Raw genomic sequence first — 27,018 nt, 5'->3', positions numbered from 1 at the left:
AACCCACTTCTCTGTGTCTCCTGCGTTGGCCGGCGGGTTCTCGACTACAGAGCCCCCTGGGAAGCCCGTGTAGAGTAGTATAATGGTCGCTGCTGCTGCTGCTAAGTCGCTTCAGTCGTGTCCGACTCTGTGCGACCCCATAGACGGCAGCCTGGCAGGCTCCCCCGTCCCTGGGATTCTCCAGGCAAGAACACTGGAGTGGGTTGCCATTTCCTTCTCCAGTGCGTGAAAGTGAAAAGTGAAAGTGAAGTTGCTCAGTTGTGTCCGACTCTTAGCGACCCCATGGACTGCAGCCCACAAGGCTCCTCTATCCATGGGATTTTTCAGGCAAGAGTACTGGAGTGGGGTGCCATTGCCTTCTCCAAGTATAATGGTTAATGTTATGTTTAAAATGTCACCAGTAAAAATTTATGGAAATCTATTTTCTCTCTGGTCATACGAATACCTACATGTTGTCCTCAGTTTTACCTTTTGGCTCATAAAGCCTAACGTATTCACTCTCTGGCCTGTACAGGAAATGTTGGCTGACTCCTGTTCTCACGTAACAGGCCTGGCACGCAAAACCAGAGAAAAGGGCCCCCTTTCAGAGAAGAGTGAGAGTCAGCACACTCGAGGGGCATAGGGATCTGGGCACAGCCGTGCTGGGGAGCAGGGCAGCCTGAGAGCCCCCACCCCAGCGCCTTCTAACGCGAGAGTGAACGGCCCTCGTGCTGGCCGCCGTCAGTAAGGGGGGATCCCGGCAGGGAGCTTTCCTTCTCCGTGTGGCCACCCAGGCCTGATGGCGCTCGGGCCTGTGGGCCTGTTCCCAGCCGGAGCTCATGAGCGGTTACCTGCATGGCCGTGCTGCCCACCACTCGGTTGTTCTTGATCAGCCCTGCCCGAGGCTTGCTGTTGTGTCTCTTCAGAGAATTGACTTTTGACGGTGCTGGAGTTCCGTACTTTCACGTCTTAAGTCGCTGTTTTCATTCTGGAGTTTCTGCTTCCTACAGTTTCCTTCCTTGTGCTGTATTTTTTGTCTTTTCCTCTTGTTTTTTCCTCCATGACTTCTTGAGTTGGATGCTTAGCTCATTAACTCTCTTATCATCTAGAGATAGCTTTGAGACTCGCTTCTTTTCCTTTCATTGTGTCCATGCAGCCACTCGTCTCTAGTGGCCGTGTGCAAACAAGACCCAGCCCGTCTGTCCGCCTCTGACCCTGCCTGGCTCTCTCCTGCTGTCTGATCATACTTACACGTGTCTCTGTGGGACACGTGCTCTTTCTGACGTGTACCATGCACCCCCCCGGGGCCCCCAGCCAGGCCTGACCCCCGCCCCAAGGTGCCCACTGTTCTGACTGCCGTCAGCCTCAGCTAGTCTTGCCTGTTTCTGAACTCCCATTAGGTGGCATTGGTAAAGGCCTTTCCACGGCCCCCTGGGTGCAGGCTTCTTGTGGCAGGGTGCTTTCTCGGCCTTTCTGTCCCGGGAGGAGCCTCACGGCGGCGCCGTGTCTGGTGAAGGACGAGCTGAGGTGCTTGTGCACGCCCGTCACGTGCCGGCGCCGTGCCCACTGTGCTGGGTGGGGGTCCAGAGCCTCCGTTTGCTGCCCCTGATCCCTTTTGCCATGTCTCCCTCTAGGTGACCGGGCTGCGTATTGCAAGGCAGCCAATAAGAGGGTCATGGACGTGATCAACTCTGCCAGGACGCGCCAGCAGATGCTGCATGCCCAGACCTTCCACAGCGACTCCCTCCTGACCCAGGAGGACGCCGCCGCCGCTGGAGACCGGAGGCCGGCCCCCGACACCTGGATCTACCCCCTGATCCAGATGAAGCCGTTTGAGATTCAGATCGACGAGATTGTCACCGAGACCCTGCTGACGGAGGCCGAGCGAGGTGCTAAGGTCTACCTCACCACTGGCTACTTCAACCTGACCCAGGCCTACATGGACCTGGTCTTGGGCACACGGGCCGAGTACCAGATCCTGCTGGCCTCGCCGGAGGTGAACGGCTTCTTCGGGGCCAGGGGGGTGGCGGGCGCCATCCCGGCCGCCTACGTGCACATCGAGCGGCAGTTCTACAGTGCGGTGTGCAGCCTGGGGCAGCAGGAGCGTGTGCGGCTGCAGGAATACTGGCGCAGGGACTGGACGTTCCACGCCAAAGGTACGCGGCGGCCGTTGGCCGGAGGGCGGCCCGCGCGGGGCACCCCGCTCTCCAGCCTGCCCTCGGCGCCCGCGGGGCTGGGCGTCGTGTGGAGCCCCGCCCCACCCCGCCTCCGCCTGTCTTCACGACGGCTCCGCGGTCGCGGCGGCATCTTCACGTCTGTGTCCATTTCAGCTCTGCAAAATCTCTCCCTTGTGTCTACCCAAAACGTGGATGCTCAGATCTTTGGGGTGGCTGTTTTAAAAAGCGTACCCGTACTCTCTCCCCTCACATGGAGGGCAAGGCACGCGCGCTTCCCCCGAGCATCCGAGCTCTCCCGTGCTGGCCCTCCCCTTCTTGGGGACAGAGAGGACTCACCAGGGGTCACTGACTGTGACCTCGTCACAGCCTCCTTTCTCAGTCTTTCCCTCACCGTTGCTGGTCGTTCCTCTGTGAGTCAAACCTTCACTCTTTCTGTTTTTGCAGTGGAGGAAACTGAGGCCCTCCGGTTGCACTGCCCACGTGTGCAGGACTGCCCCAGGGTGGGTTGGAGTGTGAACTGTGTGATGTAATGATCCTTCTCGGGCAGCTGTGTGCGTCCGTGGAGCAGCACCATTGACACAACCCCAGGGCATGTCCACGATGTGAGTCACGGGGCTCAGAGCCCTGCGCTCAGCAGAGGGACGCTGGTGGCTGCACCGCGTGAGCGCACCCGCCTCTGGGTGTGACCGCGCCTTTCCGTGCTCGGGGACACCCGCAGCCCACTTTGTTAGGCCTGTGTCTAAAAGAAACGCCTGGCTTTCCTGACTTCTCGCTGGTGGTTCAGAGACCTGTTTTGCTTCTCCACTGGTCCTGGGGGCTCCAGAGTGGCTGGTCGCCGTGGGAGGGGGTGGTGGTATGTCGCAGCCACTTGTCTGTGTTGTTTAGACTTCAGGTTGGGCTTTTGTTTCCTTAAGCCATTGGTTTCCATTGGGGGTGCATTGATGCCCAGGCCAGCCTCCTGGGTCCAGCCCTCTGGGGTCGACCCCAACATGGTAACTTTGAAAAGCTCCCCAGGAGATTCTGATGCCTTGAGAACCGCTGCTCCCACTCAGAGCCCCTGGCCTGTTGGGTGGCTCCCACTTCCTTCTGCACGGCCCACGTGCCTGCTTGGGCAGGTGGCATTGCCTGCCGTGGGAAGTGCGCGCTGCTGCTGTTCCGTGTGGCTGACCCTGGAGGTGTCGTGAGCAGGTGTCCCCAGGCAGGAAGGCTGGCCTGTGGGGGTGTGGGAGGTATTTTAGGATTGGCTCTTACTTCTGAGAATAGCAGCAGTGCCTGGGTGGGGTCCTGGATACGGAGAGCTGGGGTGGGAGGAGCTCTGAGCTCGAGGGGACGCGTGTGCCTGGCGAGCTGCACGGAAGTGCGTTGAGCGCACTGGCGCCCGTCTGCCCTGTGGCTGGGTGGTAGTGGGGGTGTCCCTGGTCCTGGTGGGGCCCCCAGCGCAGCCTGGCCTGGCGGCTCTGAGCGCGCTGTGGATTATTTCCGTGAAGCTGCGCTGAGAAACGTGCGGTGACTTCTGAGTTACCGTTGAAACAGAAACACCCAACCGGCTTTTCCAGCGCGTCTCGCCTTTTCCCGGACTGACCTGCTTCTGCCTCTCCCTCCTGCCCGCCCTGCTGCGGGTGGGGCCCTGCAATCTGGGAGCTGGCTTTGTGGGGAAGGCCAGGAATCCCAGGGTGTGTTCGATTGGGGGGTGAGGGGGAGGAAGGGAGGGAGCGTGGCCGGGGTAGGCAGCGTGGGACACTCTGCACAGGAGGCACCTTGTCCTCAGGGCAGAAGCCGAGCTCAGGTCACTCAGTGCTGCGGGGAGAGACCAGGTCCTTCCCTGCCTAGGCGCCGTGGTCAGTAGTGGGATTCTTAAGTCCGTGCCCCTTCTGGCTCATCTTTGGACGGTCACCTCCACAAGGCAAGCTAGGACAACGAGCAGGCGGTGCAGGTGCCACGTGGCTTTGGACTGGGGAGTGTGGACCGGCTGCGGCCTGCCTGCCCTCTGCAGGGCCTGTGCTGCGCGCGAGCGGTTTATCAGGGTTTGGGCCCTAGAAAATCCTTGCTGAGGGCTGAGTAGCTGATGCTATGATTCCCTTCCCCAGGCTCCTGTAAGGACAGGCCTGAGCTCACCTTGGCTTCTCCTGCTCCCAGAAGCCCTTGGGTGAGAAGGAGCTGGGAAGCCCTGTTCCTGCTTCTGGCTCTCACCTTCCAGCTGTTGTCTGTCAGCGTCGCGCGCCCTTGGGAGTCAGGGAGCCCGAGGCTCTGGGCCTGATTGTGGACCTGCAGGCGGCCCCCTGCCTGTGATGCAGGAAAGCCCTGCCCTGTCGGGGGAGAAACAGCCTTGTGGCAAGAGACCACGCCGGTCTGCAGGTGCCCACGGACAGCAGTGCAGCCTGTGGCGGCACAGCATGTGGACAGGGTGTGTTCTGGGGTTTTCTGCTCACGAGTGTTGGGGAAACTTTGGGCAGGGCTGAGCACCCGGCCGGAGCAGTGCTGTCCAGAGGCCTGAGCGGAGGCCGCTGCACTGGCTGTTTGCTGGGTTCTTAGCAGGCTTAAGTATATGTCACCTTTTAACAAGTTGAGTTGCTTCAAAGAACTGGAGGGACCTTCCACTTTTTAAAGCCATGTGCTAGAGACCTCTGTGGCAGTGTGGGTTTATGTGGTTAGTTTTTATTTGGAGTCTTGCACAGGACGTCTGTTCCGTATGTCAGGGAGAGCCTGGGTAAACAAGATGTGGTGCGGACGTTCCCAGGCTGGGGGTCTCTCCTGAAGCGTGGTTCTCAGCCCACATTTACCTTTGGCAGGAGTGGAGGGCCTGGTTCCGCTTCCGTGTCCACTGGGGCGATGGCTCTGGATCTCACTCAGGAGGGAACAGTGGCGTGCATGCGCTTGAGGGTCTGTGAAATGACTGGGTGGTCTGTGCGGGAGGATTGGGGCCCCCGCGACTGTGGCCAGAACGCTGTGTGCGTGGGGGTGGAGGATGCCTTGGTGAGAAGAGGCGTCCTTGTCCCCTGTAGCTCCATTTCTGCTCTCTCTGGGGGTCAGTGAAGGCGACACTGAGGCTGGAAGTCTCACTGGCATCTTCTTGACCCCAGGAGTTTTGGGGGTATGGGCAGGGTAGAGGTCCCCCTTCAGTGTCCATCAGCTGGCAGCTCTTCTCTTTTAGAAGTTTTTATTTATTTGGCTGTCCTGAGTCTCAGTGTTTTATGTGGGCTCTTTAGTTGCAGCAGGCACGATCTAGTTCCCTGATCAGTGATTGAACCCAGGCCCCCTGCATTGGGAGCGCGGAGCCTTAGTCACTGGACCACCAGGGAGGTTGCTGTCAGCGGTTGTAAGTGCTGTGCCTACTTGTGCCAGCGAACTCCTCGCTTTAGGTCTTGGACAGGCAGCAGCCTCAGGGACGTCCGAGAGATTGTGAGGAGCGTCAGGCGTAGTTCTCACACCTTAGCTTTCTGCCCCGTGGGGACGAGTGGGCCTGAGAGGTGCTGTGTGTGGTGTCATGGGATTTGGTGCTAGAGCCAGGGCCACGTCCGTGCTGGGGGGTGTGGGCTCTGCCTGCTGCTGAGATGTGATTTCATCTGGAGGCAATGTGAACAACAGCAGGAACAGCAGCGCAACGTGTGTGGCGAGGGCGGGGCAGGGCCCGGATTAAGAGATTGCTGGCTCCTGCTGACAGAGGCGTCTGTTAATGATTGTGAGAACTGTCACTATTTTTACTGCCTTCCCGATAGGCCGCTTGGCACGGCGCCCGGGGTGAACCTGCAGCGAGAATGGGGGCAGCTCCACCCTGTGTGCCGGGCACATGTGGGGCGGCTCTCACTCAGGGAAAGCAGGTGTGCCCGGGGGCTGTGCCGCTCACCTGAGACCGAGCTGGCACCAGCCTCCTGCCTCCTGTGGTGTCTCGGCTGTTCTGGCCACAGAGCAGGTGATGCTTGTCCATCTGAGGGTAGTTCTGTGACGTTTGTGTCCCCTGTGGTTTTTACAGGGATCTGAGAACCTTTTGAAATTCATTGCAGAGTATTGTGGGGGGAGAGGTGGCAGGTGCTGGATTTTGAGGTTTTCTGGGGAGCTCCTCAAGGCCTCTGACCTGAAATGTTCGTGTGCTCCTGCTCTAGAACCTCAAAGCCTTTTGCCTTTTTATACTTAATCAACTGTTGGAAGAAGCCTTATTATCCTCATTCTACTTACTTTGTTCACACAGGTGTTTATGGGGAGCCTGCGTGTGCCAGGCGGCATTCAGGGCACAGCAGGCAGGGCGCCTCTGACCTCAGAGGGTGTCCAGTCCATGGGGAGGCAGATAGTAAGCAGGTGAATGCATCCAAATCCAGCGTCACATCTCAGGAAGGACTGAAGACGAGGGCAGGAGGGGACTCCAGACTCACATGGGCCTGTTAGATGGCCGGGGAGAGCCTCTCTGAGAAGGTGACGCTGAGCGGAGACCCTGGGCAGGAGAGGTCTGGGCGGAGGGAGCCCCAAGACCACGGCTGGGGTGTTGGAGGCTGGGCACCGAGGTGGGAAGGGGCTCGGAGCCCAGGGTGAGCAAGGGCTGCGGGAGCCTGGGGCCACTGGGCTCCCCTGGAGGAGGATGCTGGGCCTGCGAAGGGACCGCCGGTGCACGCAGTCCCCCTCCTTCAAGCAGGTCTAGGTGCAGAGCTGGGAGGCAGTGGAAGGCGTCGGCCTCAGAGTCGTCACCTTGTACTCGTGCGTGGCACGCTCCCTTTGCAGTGAGACCTGCTGTCCTGGGCGGCGGTGCTAAAGTTCAGCACTGACCCCGCCCCCACCCCGCCGGCCCTCCCCAGCACTTTCTCCCCTCCCGCACTGTCATTCCTGTTGCAGAATCTATCCCTGATCAGAGGTTCTGGGAATGTGGGATGGAGGGGTTGGGCCTGAAGGTCAGCCCCAGGATGAGGACCTGGGGCTTGATAACAAGTTTATGGCTGGGCTGGGAGCGCTGGGTTTCCTGACAGCGAGTCCTGCCCAGCAGGCTCACCCTCTGTGTCCTCACCCTGACATCCTGAGTGGCAGCGCAGGTCTGGCCGGAGCTTCAGATGGTCAGGAGCTCAAGAGGGCCTCTCGATTTCACCTCCCCGCATGCACGTTTCCCAGCTGTCCTCAGGGCACAGACCCATAGCCTAAGAGCCCCTAACTTGGCGAGCGTCAGTCTAGAAGGGCTCTTGTTCATAGCGGCTCCCCTGTCCTGGGCTGCCGGGGGCTCCGTGTGGTGTCCCCCTGACTTCTTCACTGCACTAGCCCTGCTCCATCACGACGCACCAACGGTGGCGTCTCACCATTCACGGTCTTTCTGTTTTCTTTTTGATGGAGAAAGATTGTGCAGATGAGACTGCCGGGGAAGTTGGCGGGGTGATAGCAGGCCTTCCCAGAGTGGTTAGTAGGTTAAAGGTGCGCTCTCTCTAATCCAAGCACTCACCTGGAGGAGGCAGAGGTGGCAGAGGGCAGAGGAAGGATGAGAAAGGTGTGTGTCACACGTGACCAGCCGGAGGGACAGCGCCCCACAGGCTGGAGACGGGCTCTCCAGGGGAGTGCTGAAAAAAACAGTCTTCACCTTAAGCGGGGTTGAAAAGCTCCTTTCAGGGGTCCATGATGAAAACTCGTTGAGAAGCAGTGGTCCTGCGGGGGAGCTGTGGGCCAGGCCGAGTTGGGCCGTCCGCCTCTGGTGGCCGACCTGTAGACTGCCGTGCGAGGGAGCGGTCCCTGCTTAGGCAAATGTTACAACTGAGGGCATGCCAGACCAGGCCCCTCTAACCTTCCCCACAGACCTGGGTCCAGGGGCCTCAGCCGGGTGGCAAGTGGCCCTCCTCAGCCTTGCCATATGTCACCCGTGCAGGCGGGGCCTCCCTGTCCTGGCTCTCACTGTCCGCTCTCCGAACAGCTGGACAGGCAGCACCGAGCAGACCCAGCGTCTTTACGGGGCTGCTCTTGGCATCAGAAGGGCTGGAGCAGGGACTCCGCTAGCAGTCTAGTGGCCAAGACGCTGCACTTCCACTGCGGGTGGCACGAGTTCAGCCCCTGGGTGGAGAGCTACAGTCTCACAGAGCTGCGTGGAGCAGCCGAAAATTAAAGAAGAAGAAAACAGAATAGTGGAAATAGTAGCCGCCGGTGGAGATCTCGCCTGTCCCGCCCCGCTCCAGCCTTAAGGAGAGCTGGGGCGGTCAGGCTGAGCCTCGGGCAGGTGGGGAGCTTTGCCTGCAGAGGACAGGGCCTCTGGCGCAGGGCGCTGGGGCCGGCCTGCCCACCCCCGGGGTCTGGACGTGTGGTCAGGTGAGCCGCGTGCTTGCTCACATGCAGCGGCCCAGTGGGGCGGGGTGCAGTCGGTTGAGCGAGACAAATGGGCAAGCTCGTGGCTTTGATGTGGCCCCTGCGTGAGTGTGTGTGTGTTGGGGGGTGGCAGGCATATTACAGGAACAGGCAGCTGAGCGTCGTCATCTCTTACCCAAGATGTTCTTGGAAATGCTCTTGTTCTGAGTGAGAATTAGGAAATGGCCTTCTATTTTAGGAGCTTGGTGTGTATCACACGTTGATTCACTCGTGGTGCTTGTGTGTGCCTGTGGGCCCTTCAGAAGGGTCCTGTCAGCAGAGAGACCCATGGTGTTGAGAGGGCGTGAGGAGGCTGGCCCTGCACCAGGCAGCCTGCAAAGGAGCCCCAGGACTCAGGCGGCCCCCCTGGGTGTTCCAGGCTGGGCGTTCTTGGTGCAGCGTGGAGGGAAAGCTAGAGGGCAGGCCTGGTGCCCCGTAGGAGGACGGGAGTCTGGGGCTGCAGGTGTCCTGGAGAGGTTAGGTGTGGGGAGCAGAAGTAGTTCTGATGGGGCCTGGGATTGAGGGAGGGGGTGGAATGCAGAGCAGGGGATCTGCGTGTTGTCCATCTCAGATGACGTCTAGGGTTCTGAGAGAATCCACGGCTGTCATTACAGAGCTGTGGCCGAGGTGTTACCAGAAGACGGCGTGTTCCCAGGCCGAGGGAGGAGCTGTCCCCTTGTGGCTGCTCACACGTGCTCTGCCTTCCTCTGTCTCTGGTGTTAACTGGCTCATTTTCTAGCGAAAGGAAAGAGGGGGGAACCGCATTCTCTGGGCTAGGACTGAAACACACAGGGCCTCCAGGTTCTGCGCTGTACCGGCCTCCAGTGGATGTTGCCCTTCTGGCCTGGAGCCCCAGAGCCCCCAGCAGGCGGACTTGGGGCGCTCTGGTGGGCTTCTCCGCAGTCGGCAGCAGGCGCGAGGGAGGGGCCCGGGGCCGGCTCACCTGCACGTGGGCGCAGCTCACCTGCACGTGGGCGCAGCTCACCTGCACGTGGGCGCAGCTCACCTGCACGTGGGCGCAGCTCACCTGCACGTGGGCGCAGCTCACCTGCACGTGGGCGCAGCTCACCTGCACGTGGGCGCAGCTCACCTGCACGTGGGCGCAGCTCACCCACGCGGGCTCTCCCGTCGGTGCCCCCTGCCTCTTTGGCGGCTTGCATGTGGGCTGCTGCTCCCGCGGCAGGGACCCTCGCCACTCAGTCAGACCCAGGCTCCACCCTCACCACCTGGGACAGAACCCCAGGGGAGCCCAGACGTCCCGAGCTGTGACTTGAGGGCCCCGGGAGCTCCTCTGGGGGAAGTACGCAGGGCTCGTCCCCGCTCTGCTCTGGCAGGGGCTGGGGGACTAGGAGGAAGGGCAGGTGCCTTTGGGCTGCTTGGCCAGCTGACCTGTTCTTAAACCCAGTCAGGTGTCACCCTCTCTGCAGGCTCAGGTGAAAGGGTAGCTGCTCCCCAGCCTAGGGCTCAGCTGGCCTGTTCAATGAGCAGCAGGTGTGACCTGAGCTCTGCTGGGCCTCCTGCCCTCTGGGCCTGTGGAAGGACAGGGAGGCAGGACGGTGGCCAGGACGTGGCTGAGGCAGCGTGGAGAGCGGGGAATAAAGGCCCCGCGCTGTCTGGGAGGGGTGACGGGTGTGTCCAGTAGTGTTAGGGGGTAGGGTGGGGGAGAGAACAGAGCCTGAGCACGGGTCTCACCGGAGAAGCCCGCTTCTCACCCTGCGGGCCACGCTGTACACCGGAAAGGGCCGCCGTGGGCACCCTGCAGACCCTACTGTGCCTGCGCCTCCCGTGGCAGCCTGGGCTGGGCCGACCTGGCCCCCGGGAGCCCGTCCCCGCGGCCTTGCTCCCGGGACCCCACGGGGCTGCTTCTCCCCCAGGTCAGCACACGGGGCCAAGAGCGGCCCCTGGAGGAGCCCATCCTCCAGGGGAGCCCGTCCCCTTGTCCCGGGATCCCCCGGCCTTGCTCCTGGGACTCCGTGGCCCTGCTTTTCCCCCAGGTCAGCGCGGCGCGGAGAGGCTGTGGTGGCGGCCGTGCTCACTTCCTGTCTGCACGTTTCCTTCTCCCTGCAGGCCTCTGGCTGTACCTGGCAGGGAGCAGCCTGCCCTGTCTCACGCTGATTGGCTCTCCTAATTTTGGGTACAGGTCGGTTCACCGGGACCTGGAGGCCCAGATCGCCATCGTAACGGAGAGCCGGGCCCTGCAGCAGCAGTTTCACCAGGTTGGTTGGGGCTGCGAGGTGGTGGGGGCATAGTCAGGTGCCTGGTTCCTGGGGGCTGCCTCCTGCTGGGGCCCAAGGGTGGGAAAGAACCGGGGTCCTCTAGCGTATGCCGCTGGCCGGTCCCGAGGGAGGCCTACTGCACCCCTCTGCCTGCACCTGGGGCCTGCCCTTCCCTGGCGGGTGCTCTCCCCCACATATCGGAGGCATGGTCTTTCCCTACGTGGGCAGAGAACGCTTTGTTCTCACAGGGATGTGAGTATGGCCCTGGTCCCAACCTCTTCTGAGACGGCGGATCAGCTCCTGGGGTAGGAGCCAGGGTCTGTTAGGGAGCAGCTTTGGGTGGCCTGGGTCATTCTGATGACGACTCTCCCCTAGAGGTGCTTCAGAGTCTGGGGAGGGAGAGGCAGGAGGTGGGGTTGCCACCCAGGCGGAAGGGGCACCTGGGGAGCCAGAGTCTCTGCAAGTGGAGACAGAAGCCGGAAAAAAGAGCCAACCCTTAGAATGGCCTCAGAGGTCGTGCAGACAGAGGTGGTTTGTTTGGAGCTGCGCCGTGGTGGGGGCTCGGACTGTCCTGGTCCCAGACGGCTGTGCCCTCGAGTCAGCACGACGATCCTTTTGCGCTGAGAACTTGGATTCTATTTGTTTTCCTTCAGATTGGTTCACTGGGTAGTGATCTGGTTTGGGATTGACTCTGCAGGTGGTGGTGGAGGGACTGCTTGGAGGTGTGCCTGGCCGGGAGCGGGGGTCCCCGCGTGGTGCGTTTGTAGGGGCTGGTGGTGGGCAGGGCCCTATGGAGGCTGGTGTGCTGCCTGCCACCTGCCTGTGTCAGGGGATGGCGGTGGGGTAGGGCAGGCCTGTTTCCAAGGTGTCTTGGAATTTTTCCGTTGTTTTTGTCAGACTTGTAATAGGATTTCTTTTCTTGCAGCTGTGAGAGGGGGAGGCAGGCATTTTTGAGAGCGAGGGGGCGGGGGAGGGGTGGTCCTAAGAGAGAACCTAATGCGCTTGCTTGGTCTCGGTCTGGCTTGGCTTGGCGGGCATGTTGTGTGGTCCAGCGAGGACCTCCCACTCCCCTGGGAAGAGACTCCCCCGAGTGGCTCACAGGACTGCAGGCCTTTCTCCCGAGCTGGGGCTGGAGAGTCAGTCACGGGGCGCGGGACCCCCCAGCCCCTGCTGTCAGCCGCTAGGGGCCCACGGTTGGGTGCGGGGTGGGCGGGAAGAACGTTGGGCTCCTGGGGTCAGGAGCACAGCTCTGGTACCCAGAGGGGCAGCGGTCTCAGCCTCCTTGCACGATGGTGGTCTTTCCGTTTAAAGTCAAGAATGAGTGCAGATGAATCCTCCCTGCTTCTACGTGTGTCTTTGTGTTTGATCGCCTGGAGCAGTGCTGGTGGACCTTGGGGAACGTAAGCACAGCACCTGTGCACGTGAAGCCTAGGTGATCCTTTGGGTTCGTGAATTTATGACCTTTACGACAAAGCCTCTCCAGGGGAGGTGCCAGCTTCCCTCCTGAGTCATGGGAGCGTAGATAACCCCTCTGGAGGCCAGCCCTCAGAAGTGCAGGGGCTATGTTAAGCCTTTATTCTTGTGTTTGGGAATTACTATTGCGAAATCCTTGGAGCCTTTGTTGATGGACGAGGAAATGGTAACTGCCTGGTTCCCCGGGATCTGCCTCCTGCGATCTGGGAATCTTGTCAGTGCCTGAGCGGGGCCCTGGTGCCGGGAAGGGCCTCACCGGGGCCGAGGGGAAGTGGCAGCGGTCGGGCTCTGGGCGGCCAGTGGGAGACTCTGATCTGCTCAGCAGATCATAGATGCTATGGTCAGGCTTCCAGCAAATGCCCGCTGAGGTTCCAGCAGGGGCCGGCTGGCCTCAGGGCGCTGGGGCGAGAGGAGCAGCGGCATCTCCTGGACCTTGGCCTCGCTGCTGAGAGCTGGGTTTCCCAGACGTAGAGGGGTCAGGGTGCGCCTGGCCCCAGGACCAGGGCTCTGGGCCTGGGCTGATTTGGGGGAGCAAGTCTGTGCCCAGAGTCCTGGTGCTAGCCGCTCTCCCCCTGCTCCCTGAGTAGGGGGGCTGAACCCACATCCTGAATCTTGAGAAAAGTTGGGCTGCTTGTGGTCAGGAGCTGCTTCCCCAAATGACATATTTGGGATACTTTATTTTTCTTCCCAAACCTGCGTCCCAAGGGCTTTTGTTGGGAGGGTGGCAGTCCGTGCCACTGCAACCCTTTCATTCTTTAGAGGCATGCTCACCTCTGTGCCTTTAACATGCAGAAAGGCATTTCTGGATAACCCCACCTATGCACTTACATACCGGGACAACAGCCACCCTTTGGAGAGGCCCCTGTGAGGCCCGATCCTGGGACTGCCCAGCCGTACAACCTCCCCAGAGCCCAGAAAGTCCCTAAAATCCCGCTGCCCAGGGCCCTGCCATCAGAAGCCGCCTCTGGAGTCCTCCTGGGGTCCCAGGGAAGGGCCCTGTCCGTGTCTCCCTGAGCACAGGAGTGGGGAGATATTTTCATTCAAGTCCACAGTCCTTCCCTTCACTTAGTACGTACAGTAAAAACTGAAAGCTTCCTGGTTTTGTTCGGGGAGCACGGTTCCCCACTGGTGACCTAGGGAAGCCTCTCTTGAACAGCATCGTGACCCCGAGCAGCTGACTTCCTTCTCCTTCCCCGTGCGGAGGCTGTGAGGAAACTTAAGTGTTTCTGGTAATTTAATTGAGATCTTGGCTGCATATTCATTGGAAAAACATAAAGCTGGAGCCGGGTCTGTGGAGACCGCCGCAAAGCAGCCCCTGGAGACCAAGGCCGGCTCCTCCGACAGGCTCGTCCAGCCGCGGTCAGTGGGCGGCACAGTCGGCTCGGACGCGAAGCACCAGGGACCCCGGCCCAGCTCACAAGGGAGTGAGCACGCACGCTGTGTAGGAAGACGTGGAGTCGGGCACTAGATTTCCCCAGCCCTTGACGGGAAGAGCTGCGGACAGGCTGTCATGTTCTGAGGGCGCCGTGTCCCCCCCTCCCCCCCCCGTCCTCACTGGGTCACAGGGGTTGGCCAGGGACACGGCTTCCGTTCCCGGCCCCCAGCGGGTCGGGGGGCGGCACCCCGGCACCCCCTTGGGGCTTCTGGTGCCAACGTGGTTGGAGTGTTGGCACAGCCAGTGCTGAGGGAGCCTCACCGGGGCATGGGGTAGTCAGGGTTTCACAGATGAAGGGACGCGAGGCTCGGAGAGGGAAGTCACAGCTCCTGACTGCTGCCTCTGCCTTGGGAAAGCTTCGAGGATGTCATGTTTTAAAAGAGAGGCAGTTTTTCCTCTCAAAGATTTTTTAATTCATTCATTCATTGTTGGCTGCTGGGTCATCGTGCTGGGTGCGGGCTTTCTGTGGTGTGCAGAGCGGGGGCTGCTCTCTGCTGCCGTGCCTGCTCTCGTTGCGGAGCACAGGTTCCAGGGCGTGGGCCTCGCTGCCGCACGGCACGCAGGATCCTCCCAGACCAGGGGTTGAACCCACGGCCCCTGCACTGGCAAGTGGATTCTTAGCTGCTGGGCCACCAGTGCAGTCCTCTTCTCAAACACCATGTAAGACAAGACTTACGTCAGCTTTTTTAAACTCGATTTTAAATAGGAAAGTAATGTTCGTTCACTTTAAAAATGAAGGAAAATTAGAAGACGCTGACCCTTCACCCAGAGAGTCACTGAAATTGTTTCGATCGTTCCTAGGCAGTCTTGGTCTGTGGGCTTATGGAGAGCGTCACTTGGTTTTCTCTCTTTAATGGCGTTAGGGCTGTGTTGTGTGAGTTAATGCCCCGCCAGTGCCTTGTACTCAGGCTGCAGTGTGCCTCCCCATATCGTTAGGTCCGTGTTTCTCCCGGGCGTGGTTAGCTCATGGTGAACGCTGGCATGTCCTATGGTCTGTTATGCCTAATTAGCTGGTTGTTAGACATTTAGGTGCTTTCCAGGTTTTCTCTGTCATAAATGTTGGCATGATAAATGTGCATATACAGAAATCTTACTGCATAGTTATATTCTTGGGATAAACTCTTGCAAGCGGAGCTTTTCAAAGCTTTCGATAACCTTTTGCCAAGTTGCTCTCCAGGCGGGGACCTGGCCCCCTGCTTTCCATCAGCTGTGTCCAGGAATGCCTGTTCCCTCGGCCTTAGTCAGCAGGGACTGATGACGTTACAACTTTGTGCCAGCTTGAGAGAAGAAAAACCATGTCTCGTTTAAAAAAGGACCTTCATTATTTTAATTGCACTGCCTCATTTATTGAGGGTACACTTTTAAGTATTTCCTCCACCAGGTGAATTCCTTCAGCGATAAATTGCCAGTCCCCCACGCATTTCAATCTTAAAACTGTAGACACCCTGGCTTCCTAGCTTTCCTCAGGGATGTTTCACAGGGATGACCTGTGCCAGGGCCCCTGCGGAGCCCCAGGCCCGGCAGACTGAGTGGCTGGTCCTGGAGCCTCCCTGTGACTCCTGGTTGTCCCTCTTGCCCAGGAGCAGGAGCAGCTCTACCGCAGGGCAGGTGTGGTGTCCTCTGCCACCTTTGAGCAGCCGAGCCGGCAGGTGAAGCTGTGGGTGAAGATGGTGACTCCGCTGATCAAGAACTTCTTCTGAGGATGGCAGGTACTGACCTGGGGTCACTAGGGGCCACGGGTGGTCCTCTCCAGCTGGGATCCTGGGGCCTCTCGCAGGGACTTGGGGGCGCTCTGATCCGTCCTTGGTTACCTGCCCAGGGGTGTGTGTTTGGGGTCATGGGTGGTTATCGAAGGCTTGGAAGCCTGGTGCTAATGAGGCAGCCCTTTCACCCTCCTTCGGGTCCGAGGGCCGTGGTGGGGTCAGCGTGGTGGGATGTGCCTATGCTCGCCTATATGTGGGGGCCGGAGGCGGCCTTGGGGCCAGGGCCTCATGGCCGCCGGACACCGGGGTAGATTCTGTGCCTACTGTCTGTCGCGGAGCACGGGGTTCTGGAGTCAGCGGGGGCGGAGGGGCAGCACTCATGGTGGAGGCACCCAGGCTTGCTGCCTGGGCCGTGCAGGGTGGACGGAGCCTCAGACAGGCTGTGACTCCGTCTCCCCGACACTCCTGGCGTGCGCCTGCGGACACGCGGTGGTCTTGGTGACTGGTGGCGGGACTTGCTGTGCCCACCCAGGAGCCTGCCGAGAGCCCCGAGGCCCCGGGCCACCAGCTGTGTCCCACGGGGACAGGAGCCTCGAAGGACGGCCCCCAGGGCTGCCGCCAGGGGCGGGGTCTCTCCTGAGTGACCCTCTGGGTTAGGATCCCTCCTGTGTGACCCTCTGGGCTCAGATCCCTTTAGACCCTGACCTGGCCCCAGGCGGATCAGTCTCGGGGTGGGACGTGCTGGTGCGGACTCCACTGGTCCAGCCAGGCGGAGGGGCTCGTGGGGGAAGGAGAGCGAGCAGGCAGGAGCACAGGGTGGAGGTTTGAGCGGCCGAGCGGGGCCCGTGTGTGCCCCGTGTGTGTCCTGGGACCACGGTTCTCTCCTCAGTCTCACTTTAAAAGGTTGTATTTTCTCAGTTCATTTTTTTCTCAACGTTTTACTTTATACTTTATTCAGATAACACAAAAATTCAGAGAGTAAAAAAATACTGGAAGGCCAAGATGCAGCTGCTTTCCTTTCCCCCAAGCTGCCTCTTCTATCTGCTGCTGTTTCTCTCTACCCGGGGTGCTCCTCCCCTGCCCCTGGGGTCTGCGGGGGCAGATTTCTAAAACCTCCCAGCCCGGCGTGGCCCGCTCTGCACACCTTCAGGTGCTTGAAGAGAGGACTGGTGCTTCAGGTCCAGAGAGGAGGCCTCCTGGCCCCAGGCTTGGCCCTCACCCCTGGCAGGGGCGGGGCGGTGGCGGGGAGTTGGGGGTGAGGGGAGACAAACAGGATTCCAGACCTGCGTGTCTCCCTGCAGAGGGCCTCCGATGGTCACGTTCGCGCGCGGTCCTGGGAGGCTGGGCTCCGGGGCTGGGGCACCCCATCTGAGCCTGGAGCGGCCCTGGCCCCGCCCCCGGCCCAGACAGGTTGGGGAGTGGGGTGGAGCCGCGGCCACGGCCATGCTGCCCAGAGCAGCGGCACATCAGTTAACGCTGACTTCAAGCCAGCTGTTGAATCGTCCTGTGGAGGATCAGAGGTGGGAGCCAGGGGAATGCGCCGGGCACTGGGTTTCTGTTTGGAGGGAGGCTTTTGGTAAACAGCGTTCGCATTCTTGCAGGGGCTGTGGGCCCAGAGCGAGCCTGTGCCACTCCGGGCTTGAGTGATAGGCAGCCTGCTTGCCTTGTGGCTGCTGCCTGCCTTCAGGACTGTCCTGGGGGCGGGGGCTCGCCCAGCCTGGGCCCCTCCCCTCTCCCCCGGGGCTGCTGCTGGGCTGCTGCGCTTTCAGGTGCAGCGCAGCGCTCGTCCCAGTCTCTGTTTCCGAGACTGGATTGCGGCTCCAAGGTGCATCGTCTCACACAGTACGGAGAGAATTTTGCCGACCCGCTGTGTGTGGTGTGGAATGAATGACTGTTTTATTTCAGGCTCTGGAGGCAAAATTGGAAAACCTCCCCATTCTGTGATTATCACCAGGGATTAGGATGAGTTGCGTGGTGGCCACTAGCAGTCCTATGTTCTCTAGGCAGAGTGGTAGCTCTCCTGTCCCTCCAGCCTGGACACCAAGGGCTACAGTGACCCCTCCTGGCCAGCAGAGGCGGCTGCCCGGCATCCAGACTCTGGCCAGAACCTCTGCTTCCGAAGGGGCGTGGACCCTCCAGGTCCCAGGGAAGGAGGATTTGAGGGACACTTTTCCTTCTCCGGCTCAGCCCCACCAGACCCAGGATGCAGATCACTGGCCTCAGAGGTGGGCCTTCAAGGACTGCTTCTTCACCCATGGATTGGATGGGAATCCTTGGCAAAAGGTTTTTACAAAACTTCAGAATCAAGGTGAACTTAGAAAACGAGGGCAGATATCCTTTGGCGCGGGGAGTGTGGGGTTGGGGGGGCAGGTTCCTTTACTCTGCTTTTAAGCCAGGAGACACTGAGGGTCCAGCTCATGAGCTGCCCCCTGCCGGAGTCTGTTATCTGGAGTTTGTGGGCCCTGCTCGGTGCCTTCCTTGTCTCCTTCTCATTCTGTCTGCACCCATCCCCTGGAGTAGCCTTAAGGGCAGCCCAGCTGCTTTTCTGAACTATGTGCGTTGGTGCGGCCACGCAGTCAGGCAGGTCTGGGCCTTGGTGCTCTTGGTCCTGCTGAGGTCATTCGGGCTGCCGATAGGGACACTGTCCCCCAGCCATCAGACAGGAGCCTTCCCGGGGCAGCTCCAGGAGCAGCACCAGGGCGGCCACCTGTGCCCCTTGGAGCTCAGGGTGCGATGAGACGGGCCACCTCTCGTCCCTTCCCTGCTGGCTTGTGGGCAAGGCTGTGTGTGGAGGGCGTGGGGGGGCACCTTTCCTGAACCTTGTCTCCTGTGCCAGAAGCACAGGGGGGCTGGGGGCCCTGGCCTTCCTGGTGCCCACTGCCATGCTCAGCCCGGGTTGCAGTGCCCGAGGACACACTCACCCCAGGGTTTCTTGGCCGCTGAGTAGCCAGCCCTCTTCTGCTGACTCGGGTGTCTGTCCTTCATTTTCTGATTTTGATTCCTAGATGGTGGGTGGGTTAGGTTGTGTGAAATTTCTCTTATTTCTTGAGGTAGGCCTGTATTACTGGGGTCTCCTGGAAGTCTTAGAACTGGTTTTGCTTTATCCCACAGATGTTGGAAAGTTGTGTTTTTATTTTCGTTGTCTCCGTTATTTTCTGATCTTCCTAGCACGTGATGCCTCCTGGTGAACGTTCCACGTGCACTTGAAAAGAATGTGCATTGTTTTTGGATGGAATGTGCGCTAGTTATCTAGAGAGTCCAGCTGGCCTGATGTGTCATTTGAGACAACTGTTCCCTTCTGATTTTTCTGGGTGATCTGTTCGTTGTTCTAAATGGGTGTGGAAGTCCGTTTCTCCCTTTGCATGCGTTAACATTTGCTTTATATGTTCAGGTGCTTCTGTAATGAGGGTTACATCTTCTTGTATTGATCCCTTTATTATATGATGCCCTTGTCTATTATAGGCTTTGCTTTAAAGTCTGTTTTGGTGGCAGTAAGTGAGAACTGTTGGGGAGGAGGGCGGGAGCTGAAAGACAACGAAGACGCTGCCCAGAACTGAGCAGGTTTATTGTGTTCAAAGTGGTCCCTCCGGTTCCCAGCAATCTCAGAAAGTAGGCAGTTGACAGGGAAGTACTTGAGGTGCATGGAAATGGCCCCTCTTTGGAAGCAGTTTGTTTTTCAGATTTCTGGGGCAGGGAGGAGGCATTACCATAACCGAGGGAGGTTTCCTTCCTTCAGAGAAGCAAGAATGCTTTAGGGGACAGTGCCTGTGGAGGTGGCAGCTCCTGTTTATACAGGAACAGAACTCCCTGGCCCCTTAGTGGTGGGTGTTTACATGTAGCATCAGGCCCAAGGGTGTGACTGCCTCCAGCTCTAACCCTCCAGGCCACTGGTGGGGGAAGATTAAGCCAGCAGCCCCAGTAGGAAGTCAGGCTTTGGGGGTTTGGTTCCTGGGATGTTCCTCCGGCTGCTGGGAATCGGGGCCTCACCCCCAGGCCTGTGCCAGGCCCCTGGTGGCCATCAGGCGCCGAGCTGAAGGCCAGCTCAAGTGAATCAGACAAGCCTGGCTCAGTAGCTTCATTGTTTTAATCCTATCCACCCCCTCTCTGATGAGTCCAGATGTGCTTATGAAGTGCCTCAATTACTTAGGAGAACAAAAAGCAGCCATCAGTTCCTGTGAGAATAAAAGACAGTTGCAAGACTGGGATCCCAACTGTGAGTCTGAAGTTGCAGTCAGGACCTGGCCCAGGGCAGCGTGGGCCTCTCTCCAGCTAGACCTGGAGGAGCAGCGCCACAGCTGCTAGGATCCACTTCGCTGCCTTCTCCTTGGTCTTCAGGTTAAAGGTCCAGACGTAGGTGGGACCGCGAATGCGCGTTTTGTACACGGGACACTCATAGATGTTCTTGGTCTCCATGCGGTCCACAGGGATGGCCTTGATGAAGATGACCGGCATGGCTGGCGTCAGCTCTTTCAGCCGCGCTTCGGCGATGACTCCGGTCTGGATGTCCCAGCGAGCTCCTGCAGGGACGGCACGCCTGAGGGTCAGGGTAGTCCATGGTGAGGTGACTGGTTCCCGTCTGTCGCGCTGGCAGTGAGGGAGGGGCGGGGCCTGCAGAGATGTGCCGGGGCCAGACTGGCACCGGGATCGCCACACGTGGGGCTGCGAGCAGAGGATGTGGTGGGGGGCGTCTCGCTGCGAACGTTGGAGGGACGGCTCAGCCCTGAAGCCCTGGCCTCCATTGTTTACATTTGTGGTGTTTTCAGAGCCTCATGTGTCAGCCTTCTTGATTTCAGGGGCAGGAAACTAACTCCAGCTAAAGTGACCAATTAAAGCTCCCCGCTCCCCTCCCCCTGTGGCGTCTGTCCTGTCCACGCGCAGTGTAAATGTGTATACGCACATAGAACTGTTGTTGCCTTGAACCAGACCTATTTCTACTCACCCTATTTAATGACGCTGAGATTTCCTGTAATTCCACAATAAACACGGAGAACGTCGGCTGCTGTGCTTATCTCGGGGGTGTGGGCGGGGCCCCGACACCCCCCTAGGTACGGGGGTGACATCTGTTGCGGGGGAGGGGCTGGCGCTCAACTCAGCGGTCCTGTCCAGCCTCACTTGGTGCAGGACGGGGTGGGGACTGAGTGAGTGCCAGCCTTGAGCCCCAGCCTTGAGCCCCCCGCGGCCCCTGGGACCTGGCCCTGTGATGGCCTTGCACGGGGCTCCGAGGAGGGCCAGGCCGCCATGCCCTTGGGTCTGGGGTGGGGCGGGCTTCTGGCTCTCTGCCCTCAGAAGGTACACCTGTCCCAGGCTCCAGGGCCCTGTGCCACCAGCGCCAGCTACCTTCCATGAAGAGCCCGTAGACGTAGGAGCCCTCCCGGGGGGGCGCAGTCATGTCCTCCCGGTTCTTCTTGGTCACCTCCACGGACAGACACATCTTGTCCAGCGGCCACTCGTTCTTCCTGGCCATGGACTGCATGATGGCAGTGAGGAAAGACTGGGGGTTGAAGAAGCCAGCCAGCCACACGGTGGTGGGCAGCGCAAAGTCCGTGGTCCAGGCCTCGAGCTCCTGGAGGGGCGGGGACGGGGCTGAGCTGGAGCTGCCCCGCCCCCGCACCACTGACGTGGGCGGTGGGGCCTGGCCGCCTGCCCAGGGTGCCCTCTCGCTGTCTGGGTGGGGGCGCTCAGTGTCAGACGCTCGGGTCTGAAAGGCTGCTGCTCCCGTCCCGGGTTCCCCAGGAGGTGGCCGCCCCGACGGGAGTTTCTGGAGCCTCTTGGACCTGCTGGGAGGGCCTCTGCATCTCTGGCTACGGGAGCTGCCACCTCGAGCTCACCCTGGGCTTCCTTCGAGGGGAAGTGCCTGCACTCTGAGGCCTGTCTCCCTGAGGTGTGGCCCAGGCGCTTTTGGCCCTGCTCTGACTGAGGCCGGGCCAGCGGGGGCCTCTGCACACTCCTGCTCCCCAGCCTGGCTCTTCAGGCCCTGGGGACGGGTTTGCTGAGCGCCCAGCGGCTCCCTGGAAGCCTGTCCTTACCCTGATGCGGAGCAGCAGGTCAGCGTACCAGGCCGCCAGGCCCATCATGGAGGGGTAGGCCCGGGCCACCCAGGAGTCGGGCACGGTGTCATAGAACAGGGCTGTGGACAGGTCCTCCATGTCGGTTGTGATGGTCAGTTCCCCCTGGGGGACACACAGACGGGGCTGCTGGGACACTCAGCAGTGACACAGACCCAGGCGTTACTGGCCCTGAGGTGCCACTTCTCCAGCCCAGGGACCTCGGCGGTGCGGCTCAGTGGCCTCAGGCTCTTTGGCCAGTGGCCGAGGGCGGTCAGCCCGCATCTAGGTCCCGCCCCGGGTCCTGCCGCCCCGTTCTGACCTTCAGCCCCAGGTTCAGCTCCTTCAGCGAGCGCCGCATTTCGTTGGTCAGGATGTTCATCCTCTCGCATTCCTGGAAGGCGACCACCACGTAGGGGGTCTTCTCGGCAGCTTTGGCCATAATCTCGGCCATGTTGAACGTCTCCGGAATCTTCTCCAGGATCTCGTCTAGCACGGCCTTCACCTGGAAGCCAGGCCCCAGCCCTGCTCCAGTGCCAGGCCAGGGCACTGCCCCGACGTTCACCTCCAAGCCCAGGAGTGAGGCAGGCGGAGTTGCCAGGAAAAGAGGATCATGGGGGTGCAGCCCCGGGCTCCATTAGGGAGGGGGACCTCAGTCTCATCGTCAAGGCCACCTGGCTGTGCCCTCGGGAGCGTGACCGCTCTACCCGGCGCCTTCAGACGTCCTGAAGGCACTGCCTCCCTCCCCCATCAGGTCACCTGGTGGTCGTGGGGTCGTGACCCTGTCCTTGGTGGGAGCTGTCTGTGGGGACGTGCTCGTCACACCCTCTCAGTGGGTGGCCCCCGTGGTGGACCCTTACACCACTGCCCACCCGTAGACCTCTGGTCAGTCATTGGAGAAAAGGTCGTGGGGTTTCATAGCACCGAGGCTCCGCTCCAGTCAAGAATCTCGACTTCCCCGTGCTCGCGGGGCAGGGCCAGGGCCATTGGGAGCCTTGGGAGGGAGGCATCGTGTGGGGATGGCGCTCTCTAGCTCGGCGCTCAGTGCTTAGTTTGGGGCTGCAGCAGCCAGCTGGCAGGCCCCCTGCTGGGCGGGGGTCAGACGCCCACCTTCTCCTCGCGGGAGACCCCGGTGCCAGCCCCCGAGTCTGTCTCCTTGGGCTGCATCTCCAGGACGGTGCGGAACAGCTTCTCCGAGGTGACCGTCAGGAAGCCGATCTCCGCGTTGGGGTGCAGGCCGTACAGGTAGGGGCTCTCGGGGGGCAGGTTCTCGTCGATGTATTCGTGGTAGCCCTGTAAAAGGGGGTTGGGTGAGCAGGGAGAGCTGTGCGAGCTGGAGCCTGCGTCGTCCTTGCATGAAGCCTCGCTTCCCAGAACCTTCCGTCCACCCCTTGCCCTCTGGGCTGACTCCCTGTTGGGGCTGCCCCCCACCGCAGACAGGGTGTTTCCCCTCCTGCTCCATGGAGGACTGCCTCTTAAACCCTCTTTCTGGTTTCTGCCCGCTGGCTTCCTCCTGGAGCGTCTGTCCATAAGGTCGGTGACGGAGGCCCTCACCAGGGAGCCTGTGGGCCAGCACTCCCTTGTCGCTCTGACTCCCAGAGGGCGCCCGTGTTTCCCCATCCCTGGAGGGTGCTCCTCTCACCTTGTAGTCCAGGTTGGGGGGGATCTGAAAGCCCGGGGCCAGCAGGATCTCCCCCTCCAGCATCTCCACCCGGATGTACTCCGCCAGGTAGGTCCTGCAGAGCCGGCGGTCCCAGTCGTCGGTGATGTGGCCGCCGTACATGATCTCCCCGAAGAGGTAGCGGAGGTCGTCCCAGGGCACCTTTGAGGGGACGGCTGCCATCAGGGGGCCTGCCAGGCCCTCATGTCACCCTTGCCCCTTCTCCCCACCCGTTCTGCAGGGTTACCCGCTACCCTCGGTCACCAGGCCCAGGGCTGGCCCTGCCTCCCCTCTGACTCCAGCCAGCAGCTGAATGGGATCAGCCCCTCCTCGACCCTCTTCCCACGAGGGGCTCTCCAGCCTCCACCCCGTCTCCCTGGCCCTGTGCCCACCCCTCCTCCACGCTCTCCCTTGATGTGAGTCCCTAGCACCGGCACTGAGTCCCTGCAGGCCCACCCCACCCCCGCAGTCTGCCTGTCCCTCCCTCAGTTTATTCCCCCACGTGGGGATGGAACTGGGAGCCGCCTGGGACCTCTCCCTTCACCGCCATCTCCAACGAGCAGTAACTCCTTGGACAGAGTGTTGGCTCTGGGGTACCGGCGATCTTTTTGGCCATACAGTCCAGTTCTTCTGGTCTTCACAGTCTAGTCGCTGACCCCACCCACAGGGCCCTGGTCCCATGCATACTCCAGTAGCCTTGCCCACGTGAGCCCCTGAGGGCTCTGTAGCAGAGCCAGCTCCAGCAAGTACCCTCTCCCCGACCCCAAAGCCCGATTCTGCCCTGAGGGAACCCGACCAAACCAGGCCGCACACACAAGTGTCCCCCCACTGGTGGCCAGGTCTCTGCACGCATCCCACACTCGGCCGCTCTCACTACCCTCGGCTCTGCCCCCGCTTCCACGCTGTGCCCTTGGCCTGGGGTGCCACTTCTTCAGCCACCAAGTGCCACGACTGCGCTCCTCTGAAGCCACTTGGTTGCAGATCCCCCCTACCCCGAACAATGCTGGGAACCCGTCCCCTCCCCGCCCCTCGTCCCAGCGTGTAGCTGCTCCTCCTGCAGAGCGCTGTCCAGCAATGAGAGCCACGTGGGGATGCCACAAACGAGACTTCAGATTTTCCAGCAGCCACTTAAGTGGAAAGATTGTTCTTGCAGGCACTCAGCACCAAAACTGTGAACTTTTTTTTTGTTTTGCACCAAGCTTTGGAAACCCAGAGTGTCTTGTGCCCCTCTGTTGAGACGTGCTGTGCATCACGTTGTGCCGCACGGCCTGGGGCCTCACTGCACACACTTGATTTTCTCTGAGGATTGCAACTCCTTAAGGGCAAGTTGGGCATGGATGTAGCTCCTGCAGTGCCCTGCCTGGATGGCAGCTGGCTGCCAAGAACAGACAAGTTATAGTTAATTGAATAAGAACTTGTTGACTTTTTTTGGAGGGCCGAGTCGCACAATATGTGGGAATCTTCGTTCCCCAGCCAGGAATCAAGCCCAGCCCGTCGGGGGTGAGAGCGTGGAGTCCTAACTGCTGGGCCTCCAGGGAAGTCCCAAGAACTTACCAGTCGTCTGGTGTGCTCTGACGAACCTTGACTTGGACACTGATCTCCGCTTCGTTGTCACCTGTGACTCACTCTTTCTCTCTGCTTGGTTATCTTGAGTATGTGCTGAGCTGCTCTCTCTGCATTCTGTGTATTTGCTTCGGGGACCGCCTCTGTTTCTCCTGCCACATGGGGTTGGGTACACCCCACTCTCTGCCTCCCTGGTCCCCGCAAACGGCTTCTTGGCAGGACGGCCCTTCCCCGCAGGGTCGGCGGGGCGGTGGGACTGACCCCCGGGGGCGGGTGCTGTGTGCCCACCTGCCGGATGGAGTCCCTGGAGCTCAGAGACGAGTTGCCAGGCCTTGTCCTTAGAGTCCGGGTTGGCTTTCTCAGAGTTGGGAGGACGGATGGGCCGTGGGCGGCAGGTGACCCCATCGCAGGTGTTTGCTCAATGTTGTCTCCCTGAGGCCACGGGCTGGGATGAGGGAAGGTTGGGCCTTGCAGGCCCGGGGCCCAGGCCTGAGCACACGCTGCTGAGTGGGATGCTGAGCGTCCCTCACGCCGGCAGTCACGGGAGCACACGGTGTGTGTCCTGAAGCGGTTTCTTACTCAGGTTCCGTGTGTCACGAGGGAAGCTTCAGCGTAAATGTTACGGGCTCCTAGCTCCCAGCGCCACTGCTCCCCCACTCGAGTCTCCCGGAGCGAACACCTCTGGCGAAGCTGCTGTGACGATGCAGCTCTTCCTTCACGTCGTCTTGCGTCTGTTTGCTTGTGTGAGTGTCCTGAGATGTGCCGCTGGCGTGCAGCTCGGACCCTGTCGCCAGTGAAGTGACCCCGACCCTCACCAGCACCTGCAGACGGAGACCACCGTCCCCTTCCCCGAGGAGGGCCGACTTCGCCCGGTCTGCCCTCCTGCTTTCTCTGGGGTTGGGTGTTTTGCCAGGAACAGAGCAAACAACATTCCAGGCTCAGGCTTGGGTGGCGGCCGTCCTGGGAGGTCTGCTTCCTCCAGGGCCTGAGGACAGCCGGCCCAGGTCTCCCCTCTTCCCAGTGCGCCTCAGCTTTCTTACGATGGGCGGGGGGTATTCTCCACCTCTTGTCTCCTAGCCCCTAGAGCTTGGAGGGGGTGCTCTGAGCCTCAGGCCTTCAGACATCCTTGGGGCTGGTGTCTCGCCCCTCAGGCATTGGGCCTAGCAGTCTGGGTTCCCTGGGAGCCTCGTGGGCCAGCGGAACGTCCTCCGCAGTCAGTGTAGGAAGGTGCTGCTGTGCAGGAGTGTGGAGGAGCCCAGGGTTTATGGAGTCCCCTTCTGCCGCCTCCTGGTGGGGGCTCACAGAGACGGGTCCTGTGCCAGGGCCCCACTCCACGTGGGAGATCCCGAGAGGAGCGCGGTAGGCCGGAGGCCAGGCGGCTCTCAGTTCCCAAGGCCATAGCCGCCTCGCTTTGGGGCTCACATGTGGCCTCACCCCACCTCAGGCCCACGCCCGCAAGTCCCCTCTCTGGGCCACAGACAGGCCAGCCGGGGCCCTCCGGCCAGAGTTCCTGGCTGAGCTGCCTCTCTGCAGCCCTCACGGCGGCTTTCATAGCGCCTCACACGTTTGTCTCCATTTTCAGCAAGGACGAAAGGAAGCACTCTGTGTCTCCAGGGATTTTTTTTTTTTTTGGCCTGCCCTCTGATCCTGCGTTCTGCCTCCAGATACTGACCAGGGAGGCCTGCAGCCCCCGAGACCCTTCGTTGGCTTCCACTGCCCAGGAGGCTGGCCTTTCTGGGGGAATCCCTGTTCAGGTGCAGGGTGAGCGGCTTCCCAAAGATGCTGACCCTCGTGGAGTCATAAAAACTGCCAGACAGCTGAGGACTGCTGGAGGGGCCGACCATGGCCTGGGTGCTAACCGTGCTCTCAGACGGGTGGGGTCACGGGGAGCCTCACATGTTCAGGTTTCCTTTGGCATATGGAACCGAGGGAATGTCTCTTAAATGTGAGACAGAGCAATGGAAAGGGCGGGCACCAGATTGGCCCTTACCTTGGGGTTGGCCTCCAGGTAGTTGTAGAGCACGTTGATGGAGATGGTGAGGTCCCCGTTGTTGAAGGGGTACGACCGGTTCCAGCCCTGGGCCCCGAACTTGCGCCTCTCGGCCACCACGGCGTGGAAGTAGCACAGGGCGAAGAGGATGCACTTGAACTCGATCTCCTTGGTGCACATCTCCAGCGTGTCCTGCGGGAGGACACAGCCCGGGTCAGGTGGGGTCCACACAGGCGCCCTGGTGGGGCCAGGGCCATCTTTGCTGTCTGCATCACTGGCGGTGCAAGGGGGGTTGAGGATAGGGGTGGGCCCTAAGGCCACTGACTGCTCTGCGCTGGTCTGTAAAGTCGGGTAGAGAATGCTGGCTGGTCTTTGCTTTGAATGCAGCTGTATCATGTAAGTGTTGGATACAAGTCAAATACTGATACTTCTTCCTAATAAAATATTCCCCAATATAATTCCTGTGCAATTATTAACA

At 60.5% G+C, this 27,018-nt stretch overlaps 2 protein-coding genes across 9 annotated transcripts in view; one reads left to right on the top strand and one right to left on the bottom strand.

Moving 5' to 3' along the window:
- PGS1 (phosphatidylglycerophosphate synthase 1) overlaps nt 1–26,998 on the top strand; it is a 43,558-nt gene extending 16,560 nt beyond the window's left edge. For 2 of the 8 annotated variants that reach the window (XR_011246847.1, XR_011246853.1), the window contains exons 7-10: nt 1,614–2,758; nt 10,597–10,672; nt 15,161–15,289; nt 19,708–26,998. Coding sequence is in view for 1 of the 8 variants with exons in the window: in XM_069541995.1 (XP_069398096.1) it covers nt 1,614–2,135; nt 10,524–10,672; nt 15,161–15,280 (791 nt within the window). In the remaining 7 variants the exon portion in view is untranslated. Of the gene's footprint in view, nt 1–1,613; nt 2,759–9,070; nt 10,673–15,160; nt 15,290–19,707 lie in introns of all 8 variants that reach the window. The other 6 variants (XR_011246849.1, XR_011246848.1, XR_011246852.1 and 3 more) reach the window with 6 other exon arrangements.
- Nucleotides 18,830–27,018, bottom strand: part of DNAH17 (dynein axonemal heavy chain 17) — a 97,110-nt gene continuing 88,921 nt past the window's right edge. Inside the window, exons 74-80 of the mRNA XM_069541994.1 lie at nt 26,541–26,732; nt 22,970–23,149; nt 22,438–22,620; nt 21,650–21,832; nt 21,310–21,453; nt 20,621–20,846; nt 18,830–19,800 (exon numbers count right to left, since the gene is read on the bottom strand). Of these exons, the coding sequence (XP_069398095.1) occupies nt 19,553–19,800; nt 20,621–20,846; nt 21,310–21,453; nt 21,650–21,832; nt 22,438–22,620; nt 22,970–23,149; nt 26,541–26,732 (1,356 nt within the window). The 3' untranslated portion in view covers nt 18,830–19,552. The remainder of the gene's footprint in view (nt 19,801–20,620; nt 20,847–21,309; nt 21,454–21,649; nt 21,833–22,437; nt 22,621–22,969; nt 23,150–26,540; nt 26,733–27,018) is intronic.

This window comes from Ovis canadensis, chromosome 11 (assembly GCF_042477335.2).
Source record: "Ovis canadensis isolate MfBH-ARS-UI-01 breed Bighorn chromosome 11, ARS-UI_OviCan_v2, whole genome shotgun sequence".
Taxonomy (NCBI): domain Eukaryota; kingdom Metazoa; phylum Chordata; class Mammalia; order Artiodactyla; family Bovidae; genus Ovis; species Ovis canadensis.
This window is presented reverse-complemented; position numbering and strand designations above follow the sequence as displayed.